This window comes from Curcuma longa, chromosome 2, assembly GCF_044706935.1.
Source record: "Curcuma longa cultivar G26 ecotype Majalengka, Jawa Barat chromosome 2, ITB_CL_G26_1.1, whole genome shotgun sequence".
NCBI lineage: Eukaryota > Viridiplantae > Streptophyta > Magnoliopsida > Zingiberales > Zingiberaceae > Curcuma > Curcuma longa.
Window position 1 is genome coordinate 16,130,730 of NC_133862.1, and position 19,883 is coordinate 16,150,612.

A 19,883-nucleotide genomic window follows, 5' to 3' on the forward strand; every position below is an offset into this window, starting at 1 on the left:
TTTTTATTTATTAATTATTAGATAATTTAATTAATATCTAATTATTAGGATTGTCTTCGCTCTGCCGGGGGCAGCGAAGGGCGGAGGTAGCCGGTAGGAACTGGTGAACTCCATCGGATCCTCCGGTGCCGGAGGAGGCCAGATCCCAAAGCCACGGTTCACCATCATCTGCAAGGGGTCATTCATCGATTCAATCTAGAAACCCTAAATCCGAATCGCCCAAACACAAGGAGCAATCGAACCCCAGAAAAACTGAAATCAAAGCAAGCGATTGAGTAATTTAAGAAATCTAGGTTTCGCTCGCGCAGGGAATCGCCGCCGCCGCCGCTAGGTTTCACTCGCACAGGGAGAGGAGTCGCTCGCGCAGGGAGAGGAGTCGTTCGGCTCGCGCAGGGAGAGGAGTCGCTCGCGCAGGGATGAGAGGGTTACGCGGGGTAATAAAGTAAAGAAAATTTACTTAACCCCGGAATACGTGATTACCTAAGTTTTTCTTAGTTTTTTGATTCCGGGTTGGATACCCTTTTTGCTGACGTATGCTGACGTGTCAGGCATAAAACATTACCTGAGAATCATTGATTACCTAAACCAAACAAAGTTTTTGTTGATAACTTTGGATGGATAACCAAGATAATCACAGATTACCCCCAACCAAACACACCCTAAAAGTCTAAACTCACAAAACCCTAAAACCCCAATTACCCTAAGGGGGTGTTTGGTTGGGGGTTATCATTGATAACCTTGGTTATCTGTCCAAGGTTATTGTTGATAACCTTGTTTGGTTCAGGTTATGATTGATTCCCACGTAATACAACATCACCGCCACATCAGCAAATGTGTTATAACCCGGTAATGTGATTACCTTGGCAGTCTAAGATTTTCTAGGATTTCTGAGGTTAACGAAATTTTTTCCATAATTACCCTCCGATTTTAAAACTAAGTCAATTAAAAAGTACTATGAAATCTAATTAAAATCAAATTATTTAATTCAATAAATTTTAATTTAAATTTTTATAAATTTAAAAATAATTTATTTTAAATTTAAAAAATAAAATTAATGAATTATATTTATTAATTTAATGAATTATTTTATTAAAATAAATATTTTAATAAATTATTTTATTAAAAAATATATTTTTTTAAATTAAAAAAATAAAATTAACCAATTATATTTATTAATTTAATAAATTATTTTATTAAAATAATTATTTTTAATAAATTACTTTATTAAAATAAAATTATCATATTATCTTTATTAATTTAATAAATTATTTTATTAAAATAATCATTTTAATAAATTATTTTATTAAAAGAAATATAAATTTATTTTAAATTTAAAAATATAAAATTAAGGAATTATATTTATTAATTTAATAAATTATTTTATTAAAATAATTATTTTAATAAATTATTTTATTAATATATATATATTTATTTTAAATTTTAAAAAATAAAATTAATAAATTATATTTATTATTTTAATAATTTTTTTTAAAATAATTATTTTTAATGAATTATTTTATTAAAATAAAATTAACAAATTATACTTATTAATTTAATGAATTATATTAAAATATAATTGAATGAGGGGTAATATAGTAAATATAAAACTGGTTATGTTTTATTCCTCCAAATAAATAAAGTGAACCAAACAATATTAGGTTATGTTTTATGCCCCATAACCTTGGTTATGTGATTACCTGATAATCAGGTAACTAAGGTTATATATCATAACTTGAACCAAACACACCCTAAAATCCTAATTCCCTCACACCCTAAACTCCAAATCTCAAACCTCAAACTCCTAAAGGCCCAAACCCACAAAGTCCTTAACAAATGCTTCCCTCCGGACGAATAACAGTATCTCCTACACCGGCATGCCATGCCGCCTCTACTGCGGATATCTCCCTCCATTTCCATTCCATTTTTTAACAGTCAGCAACTGATCTCTTCTTCCCTTTTCCCTGCCACATTTCTCCTTTTCTAGCACCCGGAGATGGACTCGGCGATCCTTCGAGACTGCTGGGCACATCTGCGACCGACGCCGGGAGCCGTTCCTTCTCCCGCGAGATGGTCACGCCGCCTCTTTCCTTCTCCGATTGCAGTAGCAGCGACGAGTTCTGGACCCAGAAGCATAGCTGAAGGCGGGGGCAAACGATTGTTTGTGTTTGGGACAGGATTTGTAGGTCGATACGTGTCTGACCGCCTCATAAGACAAGGATGGTATAGTCCAATAATTCCTGTACTTTTCACCTCTGCGCTATGTTATCCTTTGTCTCTTACTACTTTTGTGCCCAAAAAGTCTGCTTGACGGCATTATAAACTAGGAATACATTTTTTCCTTACCATGACTCGATCGGTACGTTCAAATGGCAGTTTCCATGTCTCAATAGCTTTCTAAAATATTTTGCTGGAGAAAAATCACGTCAGCTTGTTCAGAACCATTTTTCTCTCCTAATTTTAAAAGAACTATTTTGTATTTCATGAATTAAAAAATATTAACCTTATGTTTGGCTTCTTTGTGTCGTGCTAATTCGTTTGGAGTTTTGGAAAGTGAAAGATAGACACTTCTTTCTTCTTATGAATAAAATTTGAGCTCAAGGTTAACTTGTGATTTTAGGCATGTCTCTGGCACATCTACGTGTGCCCCAAAGAAGAGGGAGCTTGAGGAGATGGGATTGGATGCCTTCATTTTCGATGCACATAAGGACAAGTATGTTATTACTCAACTCCTAACAGTTCAAGCACATTCAACATGGTTGCTGGCTCCATATATTGTTAAACTATTTGAAATACATGTATCTGAATCATAAAAGTGATTTGTTAGAGGGAACTAGACAACTCCTCCGAATTCCCTGGGTAGTTCAAAGGATTTATTCATTTTTTTTCAGCAAGGAGCTTTAAATGGATTGGTATTTTTCTTAGATCTCCTTGTATCCTGGAGTCTCTGATGTGTTAGTCTGGCATGGTCAGATTTATCCACAGACCATATAGATTTTGATAGTCCCACAGTTAAACTCGGTGAAAATATTTAACAGTGGCCATTTTTAGTAGTTAGATGATAGATCTTCGACACTAGCTAGATCATTGAGTAGGAACCAACTGTGCATGTGTTATGGAAAAATTAATCATTGTGGAGTTTCAAGTTGTTTGAGTGACTCTCAAGAACAAAGTTAATGATAAGACAGACTGAAAGAGGTCAAGTGGAACTTTAACCATTCTGATGCATCAGCAGTTACATCAAGTTGAAAGATGCACATAGTTTAGTTGCATGGTCACTGCGTTGATCAAAGTACTCTTTTCAACTACTATACTCTTTTCTACTACTACGCATGGCAGAAAGAAGTCTGATTTGAGCACTGTGGGAAAGAATGGTCAAACCTAATGTGGTACCAAGGATCTGGGGTGATGGGCAAGCGAACGAACTTGACGTGAAGGAATAGCTAACGCGAAGTTGGAGTTCTTGTGATGCGGAGACTTTATCGCTAGTAAACTTTGGTGAGGGAGGATCCCGATCTACTACGGGAGATCTGAGTGTTCATTGGTTCATCCGGTGACAATGGGAAAGCAACTCAATGCACCGAGACCTACATTCAATCGACTGAACGGGAGTGCGAGACCAGAGGGATGATTGCAGTATGTGATTTCACTAGTGGTGAAGCGATCTGACTTGAATGGTGGTTAAGGGTAGCTTTATTGATGGGAACGGAGTTGAACTGGCTATGGGATCAGATATGCTTGGATCTTTTCTGTTTTGAGTGAGAGCCTTTGCGTGATAGAGAAATGTGTGGTACAAGTATCCGACGTAAGCGTGGTGTAGCTGCTTTCATTCCTCTGTCTGTTGGTTCATTCATTTGTGTGTCGTGTTGCTTGGACAAGACAGTGAGTAGTGCCCGACCGAATGGTGCTCTACTCTGAATGGAATTTGGGGCAGTGTGACTTCACAGGCATCTCTCTTCTTGCCTTACATGTACAAGTGGTTCATAAAGTGGGAGCCAAGGAGGGTTGGGCTAGGGGCCAAGGAGCAAAATCTGCTGAATCTTCCTTGTTTTACAAGAATTTTCTTGCAGTCAAGCATTTTCTATTAATGGATTTATTGAAGCGTTTATGAGATTGTCTTAAAAAAATGGGGCTAAAATTGGGTTAGGCCAACCTGGTCTAGCCCAAAAGGATTTGGGTTATCAAAGAAACTTGAACTTGTGACTGTCATAACATTTTGAAAAAAAAGACAGTTCGGTGACGAAGCTCCTGCTAGTGCAGGGTCCTGGGGAAGGATCAGACCACATTGGATTTATTGTACGCAACTTTATTTTGCATTTTCCAAGAGACTATTTCCGCGACTCAAACCTATGACCTCAAAGTCACATGGCAGCAATTTTACCGTTGCACCAAAGCTCCTCTTCTAACATTTTGATTTTTTTTTACTCTAGCATTTATTCTTTTTGTTGACTGGTTTTTGGAGTTTTACTTGGTTTTTTACTGGTTTTCGGAGTTTTTCTTGGTTTTTTAAAGTTTGGTGCTTATGTATAGACTATCTAATATATACATAGGATAAAACACATGGTAAATTGGGTGCTCTTTGTTTCTATGTTCATATTTTGTAATATCAAAATAAAAAAACTCTGCCCGATCTTGATTTTCAGAATAACTAAAACCCAAAACTCAGAATTATTTTTCAAGTCAGTCGGGTTTGGTTTTCTGAGTTGAATGGGATAGATTGGGTGTTTTGTCCACCCTTATAAGTATTTTTATTAATATATCCTATAAAACCTTGTTCTTATAAACCCTAACCAAGATGTCTACTTTTCTTTAATAACTAAGATTATTGGGTCAAGTGCTTACAAAAATCGGAAGTTCTTTTTGGGTTCCATGTTACTGTGGATTCTTTGCTTCCCTTTTAAATGCTTTCACAATTCAACCCACATATCTTCTCTGAGAGAAGTCGTTCTTTTTAAAACATCAAAAATCTTGCCAAACATGCAGACTTGCTTGTGATCCATCTATTTGAAATAAGTGTCTGCTAGTGACATGACCTGAAAAAGTAATCAGAGTGGCTTCCAAACTGATTTTCTACACTACACAGCTTGGGAAAATAAACTTTTCAAACTTTTATGTGAATTGGGACTATAACTTCTCTATCACCTTAAACCATCTGCGACTGTACTTATTCTAATTGAAAAAATTTGACATACTCTAGCAGCAGTTAACATGTTTGAATAAACAAGACATGCTAAGATTGGGTATTGCCTGGTGTGGGATTTTTTTCCTTCTACTAATTCGAAAAGACTGGTTTTGCAGCCTATCCCTACTCTATCAAATAGAAAATATTTCTTTAATTCAATCATTGTCTAACCCAGTTACAGTTAGTAGCCCCATCAATTCTTAGTTGAAGGTTGGTTAATACATGCAGTCGTCTTTACATAGCAAGGGGGATGTTTTGTTAGCTTGAGTATATTCTCCCATATGTCAATTAACTAACCTTTTTGGTTAACCAAGGTCACACTCAGCTTATTTTCTTGAAATCTCTTTTCGTAGAGCTGGCTAAGTCTTATTTTCATGGATTACAGTTTATGATGTAGCATGCTGAATGTAACCTCTTAAACAATGTTTTCTGGTTTCTTCTTGGTTTCCTCACTTCCATTTTTTTTTCACATTAAACATATAGACTGACAAACCTACATACCTTGCAATGTGCAACACATCTTCTTGTTTCCATTCCTCCTCTTGTTGGCATTGGTGATCCTGTAAGTCCATCTCTGTGTTGTTCTTTCTTCTTTCAAATCTAGTGCTATCTTTTTTGTTTTTAGTTACATGTCAGTTGGCTTCAGCTGGGCATATATGTATATAACTTCATGTACATGCAGCTTCTCTACATGCATAGAGATTTGCAAGCCATATTAGATGATGGAAATTTGGAGTGGCTAGGATACCTATCGTCAACAAGTATGTATGCTAGTCATAGATTGAAATTGACTTTTGTGATATGGTCTTATATATATTTTTTTTATCACAATAGTACTAACCGAACTCTTAGGTGGCTTCTAATTGTTGTTACTTAATAGTTTGAGTCTATTGTGTAAAGGAAATTATATAAATATGCTAGACATTTGTATTTTATTACATAATTGGTTTAGCAAGTGTCTGCCAAATACATGTCTCAACTATAACGTATTATTTGACACTGAATTTCAGAATACCATCAAGATAAGAAGTTGAGGAGAGTCTTCCATGTTAAATTTATGCAAGTTCTCTCTTCAAAAATAATTATGCAAGTTTGTTTTGTCTGGAGAAATCATGGGTAAGAGATCTATGGCATATTATGACGTTGAAATAAAAAAGGACAACTCAGTGTACAAAGCTCCTGCCAATGTGGGATCCTGGAGAAAAGTATATTGTACTCAATCTTACCTTGCATTGCAAGAGACTGTTCTCGTGATTCGAACCCGTGGTCACCAGATTATATGGTAGCAACTTTACTGTTGCACCAAGGCTTCTCTTCTATTATGATGCTACATGAATATACAGATTAGAAAAGAGAGTATCTGAATTTAGGTCTTGTTAAATTTTGGTGCTATGAAGACTTGTCAAGGAATCCTACAAACTCTACTCTAACATATTCCAATTCCATATGTTATCATTATCAATATGATTATGAACAGTGGTTTCAATTTTGATATTATTTTTACAAATAATGAGCTTCTTGTCTTGTCACATAAGGGTATATTGTTCGTGTAATCATGTCCTTAAGTATGTGGTTTTGACCTTTGAGGTTTTAAGTTTGGAATATATTGAGATTACTTACATGGTGTGTCCAGTGTGTAGGTGTAACTTGTTTGACATTTATATTTATGTGCAAATGAAAGTCCATGTAGGTCGAGGACTAATGTAGATTGAGGATTGGATACTTGATAACTTGAAGTCAAGTAAGTCGAAGATTTGATACTTAGCAAATTGAAGTTTCAGCTAGTCAAGGACCAATGCTTAAAGGTAAGGCCTCTTACACAGAAGATTCAAAAGTAAGGCTTCTTGGCACATAATGTCCTAAGCGGAACCTCTTGGTACATAAGTAATTTTGTGAGGAAGTGTATTTGTATAATGGATTATAGTGGGACTAGACTTAGGAGAAGACTCAACTTTAGAAATGGTTTGAGTCGAGAGTTCAGTTAACTAACTTGAGTTGACTAAGCAATCAACTCAGGCTCGAATAGATGCCACAAAATGTTTCTGATCGAGGGTTAGTTGACTAATGCACAATTAGTCAATTGATAATCCAATTTAGTCAATAAACTTCAATAGTCAGATGACCTATAAGTTATTGTTTATTAGGCAACTGATGGTACACTTTAGTTGACTAGGGTTACTGTTGTAAAACAGAAGGCTAATGTAATTAAGTTAACAATCAACTGATCAAAGGAGTAGATTGAAGATTGAAACAAAGCTAAAAGGTTGCCTATAAATATGGGCAAGAGGAGCAATGTGAAGACTATTGAAAGTACTCAATCTTGTATTTTTCTTTAGCTCAGTTTTCTTGTGCTGCATCATTCTCTTCTTGTACTTAGTTCTCATATCTTGTAAGAAGAGTGTAAGATGTTTCTCTACCTTCGGAAGGATTTCGAGAAGGAAAAAGATAGTAGATTGCGAGGAGTGACTCACTGTTGAGTCAGACGTTATGGGGTCGGAATTGATGTTTGAACCACGTAAAGAATCATCTTAGCATTGTTTGTATTGCTTTGCTTTATTTATTTTTTGTATTTTCGCTGCATACTAATCGTGATTGTAGAATCGAGCAATTGGCTAGCTACCCCCTAGCCTCGCCAATACGATCCAACATTTATTATATTGTATCTTGCTTGAATTTAGAGTAGATATTTTTATGCACAAATCTATGAGTTTACTTGCCTCTGTTTCTAAATATTTTCTTTGTGGCAATATTGGAGCAAAAGATAATTATTTTGTCTAAAATCTCTACAATTACCCTAAACTTTGAAGATTTCATGATGATGACATAATATGTTGAACTTAGGTGATGTATAGGTGCGTGTTTAGTTTAAATAGTAGCATCATCCAATCATGTAGTGTATTTAGGATTTGAAGAGATATAAAGTTCTTAACAATCATTCCAACTATGGTTGGTGAACTAGTGGTGTTGTAGGTTAAACTTTATATTCTTCATATTGCATTTGCTTAAAATTTATTAGCCGCCTTTTGACTTCCTTCTTACTAGGAAGTTTCATTGTTATATATGTTGATGACATTGGTTAAAGGATAATCACTAGTCAATGAGCAAGTGAATTTTTAATAATGCATCCAAATAAGTAGGTGCATAGTTGTTGGCCCCAATAAGGAAAATAGGGCCTCTAAGAGGCATCTAGAACTTTCAAACATATATCTAAATGATTGCATGACAATTAAAACCCGAAGGAAAATGGAGCCAACATCACATGTTACTTCTAGAGACATCTAGAGATGAACTAAGGCTTCAAGATTATTTTGTTATGGTTGGAATTGGTAAACATCTCTTATTCTGCTTGTCAACTAAAATTCGAGTTGTATCAATAGAGGCAAGATATAGATTATCATCCATGCTGACTAAATCTTATGGATAGGATTCAAGATTCTTTGTCTCAACTTGTGTCGGTTGAGACCGAGTGAGAGAGGTTGTATCAAACTTGTTGGTCATGGTCACAGAGACTGATATAAATAATGCATGGTGAGAGAGGAAAGAGAGAATAGAAACATACTTGGGTAGCTGAAGTAGGGCATTATGGTGGAGCCACAAAAGCAGTTGAGAGGAAGACATGATCATAGTTTAAAATTTTGAGCCGTGTCAGTCGGCACTGGCGGAATTTACCGTTCCATTTGCCAATCGACATTGACACCACCGATGAAGGTAGGACCTGTTGTGACAACCTCATGGAGGTCGGGTGAGGCCGCCAGGAGGCCTCGCCTAGCCGCGAGGTTCACAGCCAGGTGCGGCTTCTGTTAGGCCTCGCTGCTTCGGTTGATCTTTGCGAGGCCTCGTTGCCTCATTGCCTCGCTCAGCGACATAAAGCTTGTGTAGGCCTTGCCTGACCGCGAGGTCTCTTGTGAGGCCCCGCAGCGAAGCACGACCTCCGCGAGGTCTCACATTTTCCCCCTTTTTTATTTCATTTTTTATTGATTATTATTATTATTAATTCTTTTTTTATAATTTTTTCCCTTTTTATTTTTAAATTCAAAGATTGGATTTTTTTCTTTATTAATTTATTTTTTCTTCGTCTGTCCACAAAGATAAATATAAAAATTATGAGAGAAAAAAAATACATTTTTAGGATAGAGAAAAACATACCTAAAGAAAAAAAAATTAAATATGATATAATTTCTAAAAATATTACTATAATTAAATTAAATTATTCTATATATAAATTTAGTTTAATTTTAATCAGATTAAAATAATTAAATTTAAAAACCTATTTAATCCTATGTCTATCTGGATGGACTCGAATTAACTTTAAATTGAATTGTACTCACTTCTAATTTTTAAAATATTAATTTAATTATTTGTTTATTTTTAAAATTATTTAAGATATAAATTTTTTAAATAAGATAAAATTTGATATTTAAAATTTTTTATATGTTCTAACTTTTTTGATGTCAATAGAGATTAAGAATTATAATATAAATATAAATATATATATATATATATATATACACTCAATATATCAATCATCATCCATTTATCATTTTACTATACAATTTATACAACACTTTTACATATTCTCAAAATAAAAAATATATTAATCCATAAATAATTTAAAGTTTTCAAATAAATATAACATTATCAATCCTTAAATTTATCAAAATATATCTAAAGATGTCTAAACCGAAGATAATGATCATTATAAATTGATGGTCTCAAATTTAATGCCTTTGCAATGAAACTTGAAATTGAAGATCAATCTTTATTATCATTGTAAATGCAAACTTTTGGACTTGATACCTCTACAATAAAATTGTAATTAAAACTATTTAATTATGTGCAAATATTAATAAAAATATACATTTTAAATTTATACATTCAATAAACAGTTATTGTAAAAGATTCAATAAGCATCAAATGTTTCATAAGATAATATCAAAACTTGAATTAAACGTTCAACATCTCAAATATAATATAGTAGTAAGCATTTATAGTAATTAAATATTAGTAAAAATATGTTTTAATTAATATATTTTATATTTAAAAAAATATTGAAACCGTATCAACATGATATGATATGATACCAAAACTATATCATTCTGATCATAAATTGAAACTCTAGCATGGGCCAAAATTTTAAACCATGGACATGATAATAGATAAAGGAAACAAATAATGTAGAAAAGGAAATAATTTTGAAGAAAAATATTGAAATTTTATTTGAGATTGGTGCATCTGTGATAAAAGGAAAGAAATTGAAAAATATATGAGATTGGCTTGTCTATAATAAATTTTAAGTTTGATCTTTGTCATTTGTTAATTTAGAGTCAATTACCATTTTCTATTTGGTAATGAATAGGGAATAATTATATTCCCAAATGAGTTTACTGTATTTTTCTAAATTAAATTATTTATTTCTTTAATTGTTTTAACATTGGATCTACAAGTGCTTGAGTGTTGTATTTTAATTATATTCTTTAGGTGAGTATATTATCTTCTTCGCTTCATCAATTTCATTCTATGTTTCTAGTGGTTCGACAATTCAATTTTGGTGTTGCGTTAATCAGTATGAGTAGAAGTCTGGAGGTTAGTTTTCAGTATTAGTTACCCTTTTGTTCTCTTTCACCCTCAAGCTTCAATGTCACCCTCATCAACGACTCTTTCCATGATTGTTCTTCAAGTGGGTTCTAATCATACTTTTGCTCCCCACATCATCTTCGTGCAACGCTAACCTCACCATTGTAAAAGAAAAAAAATATACTGCTACAACAAAGTAAAAAAAAATTACTTCTATGGCAGAAGTAAAAAAAAAGGTATCTACTACTACAACAAAAGTAAAGAAAATTGAGAAAAAATGAGAATAAAATGAAAAAAAAAGGTGAGAAAAGGCAGCTTCACAATTTTCTTCATTGCTGCATCATTATTCCTACTACATCAAGCTACGCCATTGTGAACATCTTTACCTTTGTCGCTTGCTACTCCCATAGCCTTAGTGGCCATTGCCTAGCCATCATCGACGTTGATGAAGTTGCTCTGTGCACTGCCAGCTGACCAAGACCATCATCAATGTTATTTTGCTCCTTCTGTCCACTTGTTGCACAATCACTTCAACGCACCTCACTTCTTTGTTGCTTGTTATGATCTACCGTCACCAATGAAGATACCCTGACGCCACCCATTGGCTAGATCACACATTTAGGTCCAATTAATAATCTTATATGCATTTTGCAATTTAGTTCATTCATATGTTATGTTCTAATCCTTAAACAAACATAGATGTTGTTACAATAATTTTTTAAAAAAGTAAAAAAAACAAAGATTGGAAAAAAACAATGTGAAAAGTAGAAAAAATAGAGAGAATTGTTAGAAAAAGGAATATCATAAAAGAGAGGGGTTAACCACAGAAGAAGAAAAAGGGAAAAAAAGTTGAGGTTTAAAGAACAAAACTATCAACGACATGGGAGATTGTAAAATTGAATGATCAAGCATCTTCATCCGTCAAGTTTAAACATCGGGGTAACTTAAACATCAACATCAATGAAGGCTTACGTCATGTTGATATAAGCATATTTCCTCTCTTAAAAAATTGCTTTGGTTTATTTAGTTGGTAATTCTAAATTACTCACATTTAATTAATTGTCCCCATGGTGTTCTATATATTATTATATTATTCATAAAAAACTTAAAAAATACCATCGCACTGTTGCCTATTTAGTTTATTCATCATCCATAAAAAATAACATCATTAGTGTCCACTTTGTCACAACTCGACCACCAAATTTTAAGCCTAAGAGAGGTTGTGATCTACTCTTTGCTTACTCTCTTAGTCCACGGTCTTGGTCTATGGTTTCCTTGAGAATTTTCTACACTTTTCTCTAGAATCTTCTCATCATAAAGGTATCTACATATCATGTAGGAGTTTTCTAAATATGTAATTTACATTGTTGGATTAAATTGATCCCAACCATCTATTGAGGAGGAGGAGCCCTATAAATATCTCGCATCCTTTCACTTATAATCCTCATGAATAGTAGACCATCTTTACTTATTGATCTCTTAGCCCTCTTAATCTCTCTCAGGTTCTTTCGTGTGTCTTTAGCAAGCTAGATTTACTTAGCAACTTTTTGCAAATAAGTTGTCTAAGTTGCGCAGGTGAACTGGTGATTGGTGTAAAAAAAAGAAGCTTGTCAAGTGCACAGTTCACCAGTGATGAGAAGATTCTAAAGAAATATATAGAATGATTTCAAGGAAAAAGGAATGAATTTGAATTTTGAAGAAAGGAATGGTGTACTTGTTCTTGACGGTGATCTTGTTAAGTGCTTGGTAATCCATGCACATGTGTAGAGACCCTTCTTTTTATTTGAAACAATATTGGGGTACCAAAGGGAGCTTCGGAAGCAGGAATAGCCTAAGTCGATGATCTTAGTTGGAGGAAAATATGTGAATGTTTTAGTGAATGGGAGTTTTGGTGGGGTTGTGTTTAGGTGTTATAGCTACATGGAGTCATGATCTATTGCTTGATAATATATTTATGTCGAGAATTTGGTGTCAGGTGATTATCATATCAATTATGATTAAGTTGATGAATGGATTTTTGAAATTATCATAATCGATAAAGTTGTGATGGTGATTGAGTTGATGAATGGATTTTTGAAATTATCATAATCGATAAAGTTGTGATGGTTGATGAAAGCTTTGGTATATTGTTGCAGATGAGCCTGGTTTATGGAGTGGAATAGAATGGATAAAGAATAGCATAGTTGTTCCTAATTAAAATAGGCAAGGAATAATTCTTCCTTAGTTTGGTTCATGAAGTGGAATAGTTATTCTTATATTTGGTTGATAGGAAGATTATAAGGAATACACAAGAAATAATATTCACTCTAAAAAAAAATACTCTTACATAAATAATTTGTTTAACTCAGCTTGCTTGCATGATCTTTGGATTAGCTCGTCCGACACAACTTGGCTAGCCCAAGCAGATTCTTGATCTCACCAGCCTAATTAGTTCAATGCTCTGATAGCGGATAGCCTGATGTTATGTTTTGCCTACGTGTGAATATAATTTTTTTCTTTTTATTATTGTTGTATCTATTCTATAGTTTTTTGCGAGAGTTTTCTAGTTTATGCAAAAAGTTGGGCATAGATGGTATCTATGTTTTTGAGGAGTGTTAAGAGTTATCAAATTAATAGGGCTATTGATCTAGGGGGCTTAGTCTCATATTAGTAATTTTAGATTTTGGTTCTATCATGTGTCAATAGATACCTGTATAATGGTTATTTCATTCTGATATGCAATATGACATGTTCCTTCTGTATATTCTAGGGATAGAAAATGGACAAGAAAGAATCATCAAATGAGATGGTAAGTATTAGAAAAGAAAGGATTCAATGACTCCATGTTTTCTTGAAGGGACATATGGAGAACTTTGGTTGTAATTTCCTTTTTTGGATCCACAGAGGGCAAGATTCAAAATATTGTTAATTTTATTTTGAATGCATAATAGTAAAAAGTTTAAAATTTTTTTGAAACACAACCCAAAGGAGCCACTCCTATGTATTTTCATTTGATTTTAGCAAAATTCTCTCCCTATTGCTTTCCCTCCAAAGAAATGGAGGGATTGCAAATTCCTAGTCACGTTTCCTTTATCCTCCTTTCTCTCCAATTTTGTTTCTGCCATTGAGAACACAATGTTGATACTGTTAAAACCTAAATGTTACCACAAATAACTTCATTGCCTTATTGCAAATTCACTAGTGTTAAATTATGTCCATTTGTGAAGTTCCTTGGAACAAATCATCCTTTTGTATTATTTAATCAGATAGATGATGACCTAACTATATAAACTTCAATTATATTGTACCTTACTAATATGTTCTTGCAGGTGTTTATGGTGATTGTGGTGGGCTTTTGGTTGATGAAGAGTAAGAATTTACCCACTTATTTTGTTACTTTGTCTTTTGGTAAATCTGGTTCATATGCCATGCTTAAGAATGACCATGTTCCTTATACAGTTATCCTCCAAATCCTAAAACAGAATCTGCAAAGTTAAGGCTTGCTGCAGAGAAAGGATGGCAAGATCTAGGCTATGAGCTTGGTGTGCCTGTTAATGTATTCCGACTAGGAGGGATATATGGCCCTGGAAGATGGTATTTTTCTCATATAATGCTACTATTTCCCATTAGAGAGTTCATGTTCCTAAATTGAACTCCAAAATTGTTTAGGGCCAATTGTATCGTAGCATAAATTAGAGAGTGGTAATTAAACTCCAAAATTTGGCTGTGAAATTATTTCATTGTTTAAGCTTTGATGTTAAACTCCAATTTTTTTAGGATCAAATTTATTGTCCCTCTTTTGGCTACAAAAACATTTTCATTGTTTATGTTTTAATATTAAACTTCAAAATTGTTTTAGGATCAACTTTATTTAATTACAGAAGCATTCATTGTTTATGATTTGATTTTATTATTTTTTTCAACATTTTTGATGCAGGAGGATTTAAAATTTTTTATTATTAATTTTAATAATTTTTATTTTTAGTAATTTTCGGAGTTTTTGGTATTTATAGTAGTTTTGAAAAGTTCTATTTTTTATTTTAGGATTTTTAGGATTGAGTTTGTTAAAAAATTTTCATAGGATTTTATATTTGAAATCTGTTTAGGATTTTTAGAATTTTGAGTTTGTTAAGAAAATTTTCTTTTTCTTAAGAATCTTTCTTTTCAAGTTAAGAAATTTTTCTTTTTATTTTGGAATTTTTTTTTCAAGTTTATTAAGAAATTTTTTTTTATTAGGAATCTTTTTTAAGGTTTGGGTCTATATAAACATTTTATGAGTTGATGTTTAGGTAAGAAGCAATTTGATTGATTAATAAAAAATTTCTCTTTTTTGACAAAAACCCTAAAAGCGGCGCCGTCACGACCTTCTATCTGTTTTTTCTAATTTCTTGAACTTGTTCTCTCCTTAATTCTCCTCCAATCTTCTACCTCTAGAATAATCACTATTCTGTCTGACGCCAGTTGGTATTAGGGCATTATCCACAGGATAATCGCTATCCCACCTGGCTTCAGTTGGTATTAGAGCATTGCTCGGAGGATAGTCGCTATCCCGTCCGACATCAGTTGGTATCAGAGCTTTCAGATCCGACGGATTGTCGTCATGGTCGTTATCGTGGTTGTGATAGGTAGGTTCTGGTAGAGGAAGCCTCACACCGTGATCATAACATCCAAAGTTAGATTCTTGATCTACATAGACAAGTTACAAAGTTATCCCAGTGTCTATCAGCGCAAGATCGTAAAAGTCAGCTCTCAGATCTGATGGATCATTGTCGTGGTCGTGATCGTGATAAGCAGGTTCTGGCTGAGGAAGCCTCGCATTGTGATCGTAACACTCGTGACGAAATACTTCAAGATCTACAAATACAAGTTACAAAGTTATTCCAGTGTCTAGCAGCGCAAGATCGTAAAAGTCATAAGTTTCTTTATTCTTCTTTTGAAAATTTATTAATTTCCAATCGAGGAAAGATGCCGAAGCACAAGTTTGGTTTTGAGAAATTCAGGATCAACCGCCCCGCCGCCTATAACTGCAAGAGAACGCCGACTCTACAACGTCTCTACGTTCCCCCTTCCTCCTACTACGGCGGAGACAACCATAGAGATGCGGACCGAGACAACATCGAATATGACCAGTCCTACTCTTTCGATCATCCAATCACAGGACGCGATAAAGATGACGACAAGATCGAAATATTTGGTGATCCAGTTTATGATGATGCTGACGAAGAGGAGATAGACCTAGACGAAGTGTTGATCGAAGACTAGAAGTCCACTTTGTTCGACGACAATCAACAACCTAGTTCATCTATCGACGAAGTCCCAATCTCCATCGTCTCACCTTGCATGATTCGGCGTTCTAATTTATTCATCATGATGAAGACGAGACCGAGTCAACTGGTGAGTCAATATACGACGAGGATGAAATTGTTGTTGAAATAGTCGGTGATCCAATTCTGCTCGACGTTGATGTTGGCGAGTTGCTCAATCAAGCCCTTGTCAATGCTTTTGGATGTGTCGACGCTTCCACTGCACAGGAGGCTTCTCCTTCAAAGCAAGCAGTAAGCCTTGTCTAGAACTTTATTGACCATTCAGATGATTTAACTTCAACAAATATGATGTCACATCAAAGATTTATCCAAGGATATAGAAAATACATATACTTTGATTATATTAGAAGGACATGAGCAAATGCAAATAAAGATTTCAACTAATGGAACCAAAGATATAGCAGATGATTGTGATTTAAATGAAGGTGTCAGCTATCACTTCAACAATATCCTCTTCAGTATATATGTCTTGCCAATTTTTTTTCTCAAATTACATGTCAACTAATTTGCCAGTTTCAGTTATTGTAATTGCTCTATTTTCTTTTTTGATCTCTTGCGAAAGGATTTTGGAAAGCGGAGCTCCAAGCCTCGGTCGTTGTGTTACTTGGGAAGTGGGTAGGGACTCGTCAGATCCGTTAGGCCCGGCTCTAGTAATCATGAGGAAGGTAGAAGTGACAAACGGTGGTGAGCGCTATGAATGCATGCACAGTGGTGGTGCTCGTTGTGCGTTACCATATACGAAGTTCGAGCTTGAGGTCGCAGGTCATTGCAGTGATTAAAAAGCTTGAGGAACAGGCTGCTTCGCCTATTTGGAAGTTGCAACAAGTATCGGCCACGATGATAATGGAGATAACGATGGATTCTACAGAATTGATATCAGAGGATCTTCCTCCTAGATAACCACCTGATACTACTTTAAACTCGAGGACGAACTTTTTTCAACTTGGGGCGACTGATGTAGGAGGATTTAAAATTTTTTATTATTAATTTTGATAATTTTTATTTTTAGTAATTTTCGAAGTTTTTGGTATTTAGAGTAGTTTTGAAAAGTTTTATTTTTTTTTTTAGGATTTTTAGGATTTTTAGGATTGAGACTGTTAAGAATTTTTTTTAAAGATTTTATATTTGAAATCCGTTTAGGATTTTTAGGATTTCGAGTCTGTTAAGAAATTTTTCTTTTTCGTAAGAATCTTTCTTTTCGAGTTTATTAAGAAATTTTCCTTTTTATTAGGAATCTTTCTTAGGATTTGGATCTATATAAACATTTTATGAGTTGATGTTTAGGGGAGAAGCAATTTGGTTGATTAATAAATTTTTTTTCTTTTTTGACAAAAACCTAGAAGCGGCGTCGTCGCAGCCTTCTATCTGTTTTTTCTAATTTCTCGAATTTGTTCTCTCCTTAATTCTCCTCCAATCTTCCGCCTCCAGAATAATCACTATTCTGTCCGACGTCAGTTGATATCAGAGCATTGTTTACAGGATAATCGCTATCCCGCCTGACATCAGTTGTTATCAGAGCATTGCTCGCAGAATAATCGCTATCCCGTCCGGCATCAATTTTTCATTTTTTTGGTTTTTAGTAAATATTAAACATGTTCTGTAAGCAATAAATTTCATTATACAATGATTCCAAAATGTTGATCATAAATATATTTTAATTTTTAATTTTCAATTTATTTTGCGGTAAAACAGAAAACTGGACATAGGAAAACTGGAAAATTTTCATGAGCCAAACATAAATGTTTCTGAGTTCTGGGTTTCCTTGCAGCTTGCATTTGTTAATTCTTCAGTGTGGAAGTTTTTCCAATTTTTTAGTAAAATTCTTTTATCATAGATCAATCCTTCTCTTGTGAGTTATGGACTACCTGCTTTCCTCTTTTCAGTTTACTTAAGCTAGTTTAGATTTTGTTATCAAGTCAATCGCTTCTTGAATCACCTTTCTGTCTAAATGCTAGGATCAAAGACAACGACCTTTTCTGTCTGTTTATTCTTTTTATCTGAACTGTAGCTCCATGATATGAATCTGATCATGATTATTTCAGTGCTTTGGATACCATTCTGAAAGGAAATTCTTTGTCAGAAAGTCAGATTAAGAGGGCATCAAAGGTTTTCACATCGCGCATCCATGTAGCTGATGTGTATCAAACGTTAAAAGCCAGTTTTGGTATATCTTCATCAAGGTATGGATGATTGAACTTCAACTCTTTCTTTATTTCTTTGCTCACGGTGTTGGATATATATATATATATATATAGTTTGGCGTTTCCATATTACTAGAGTGACATATTTGCTTTTATTTGATGCCGCTAGTCTCAATTCTTAAAACTTCGACCTGCTTTTAATTATTTGGTAAATTTCACCATGATCAATGAGTATATATACATATTTAAGAATATTTCCCCATTCCCAAATCCATGAGCTCGACTTTTTATGTTATTTCCCTCTAGTAAGATGCTAAGCGGTATCCTGTCAATTAGGGTCTTGCTTCTTCTAGTAAGATGCTAAGCAGTATCCTGTCAATTAGGGTCTTGCTTCTAGTAAGATGCTAAGCAGGTAATCTTCTCAAATGAAAACATTTTTATGTTGTTTTCATTCTGAAGATGAGTTTTCATAGAGTGGTGTGCAATTCCTTATTTTGCGACTGAATTTCACAGTGAGTAAAGAACTAAATTACGTGTATGAATTTGTGTGAATGCTTCAATAAACTACAATGAACCTAGATGCTTCTTTTGTACCCACACTAACTTCGCTTTGTATGTTGGTTTTGTAGTGGAATCAAGTAGAAGCCTTTTCTGTATCTTTTGTTATTCGTGAATCTTGAAAATTTTGAATGAGATCTGCAATGCTTAACTGCATCTTCTCGATTTGCATATTAAATCTTATTTTGTTTCCACAGTATATACAATGTTGTGGATGATGATCCAACCCCTCGACAACAAGTATTTGCTTTTGCACGCAGTCTAATTGAGAAAAGATGGCCAGGACTACTCAATGACTCAAATAGCGATGACACACAAGAAACTGAAGCTCAAAAGGTTCATGTAGGGGGCGAGAAGCGTGTGTCAAATGCTCGACTAAAGAAGGAACTCGGTGTCGATCTTCTTTACCCAACTTACAGGTTGGGGTTACAGGCCATACTGGAATCCTGTGAAGCATTCCCAGAGAGCCCTGAAAGATCACCAAGATCCTAAATGTGACTGTTGGTGAAAGCTTGAATCAATCAGTTTATCAATTTGGTATGAAGATGTTGAGAAGCTTGAGTTGAAAGATTTTTGAGTACCACATGCCAGGAAGAACATCTGCACCTTATTTGATATAATTAAATATATAAAAAATGTTTTAATAATATAACATCATGTGAAAATTTGTGTTCGCGAAAATTATGTAATCAATAGAAAACTAATTGTGTCGATTCAAATATCTGAAAAACCTTTCATAGACTTCTTTTGACATTTTAAGGAGAACCGTGCTTAGCTACATGAACAAAACAAAAAATACTTCGACAGGTGGAAATATCTAAATTTCACCACCCTTTTAGAGATTTTTTCAGAACCATTGCCGATACTAAGGATACTAAGTAGCAGGCACAAATTTGTATCCGTTTTGAGAGATATTATGCATGTATCAGATATATCATGGCCAATTCCTCAGAAGATTCTTCCACAATGGACTCTGACTCTGAAAAGTAAGATTTCGAGTCTGATAAGTGAGATTTCGAGTAAGTGTTTACAGAATCTCCTTCTGTCCGAAGAAACGATTCATCGAAATAATGAGTCACCCGTTCCATTGATATAGGCATGGAAATACCACAGCCCGACAACATACGT

General features: G+C 34.1%; 1 protein-coding gene across 1 annotated transcript; it reads left to right on the forward strand.

Moving 5' to 3' along the window:
• Nucleotides 1–1,816: 1,816 nt before the first annotated feature.
• Nucleotides 1,817–19,353, forward strand: LOC141822236 (uncharacterized). The gene is made up of 8 exons (XM_074709678.1): nucleotides 1,817–2,220; nucleotides 2,618–2,710; nucleotides 5,663–5,741; nucleotides 5,862–5,940; nucleotides 14,062–14,101; nucleotides 14,192–14,326; nucleotides 18,099–18,236; nucleotides 18,953–19,353. Exons 1-8 carry the CDS (start codon nucleotides 1,994–1,996, stop codon nucleotides 19,245–19,247), a joined length of 1,086 nt encoding a protein of 361 aa, XP_074565779.1. The 5' UTR covers nucleotides 1,817–1,993; the 3' UTR covers nucleotides 19,248–19,353.
• Nucleotides 19,354–19,883: the final 530 nt, after the last annotated feature.

Coding starts and splice junctions, on each gene's coding strand:
- LOC141822236 (XM_074709678.1), top strand. CDS start 1,994: ATGGACTCGGCGATCCTTCGAGACTGCTGGGCACATCTGCGACCGACG. Junction 14,327..18,098: donor ATATATGGCCCTGGAAGATG/GTATTTTTCTCA, acceptor TGATTATTTCAG/TGCTTTGGATACCATTCTGA. Junction 18,237..18,952: donor TTTGGTATATCTTCATCAAG/GTATGGATGATT, acceptor TTGTTTCCACAG/TATATACAATGTTGTGGATG.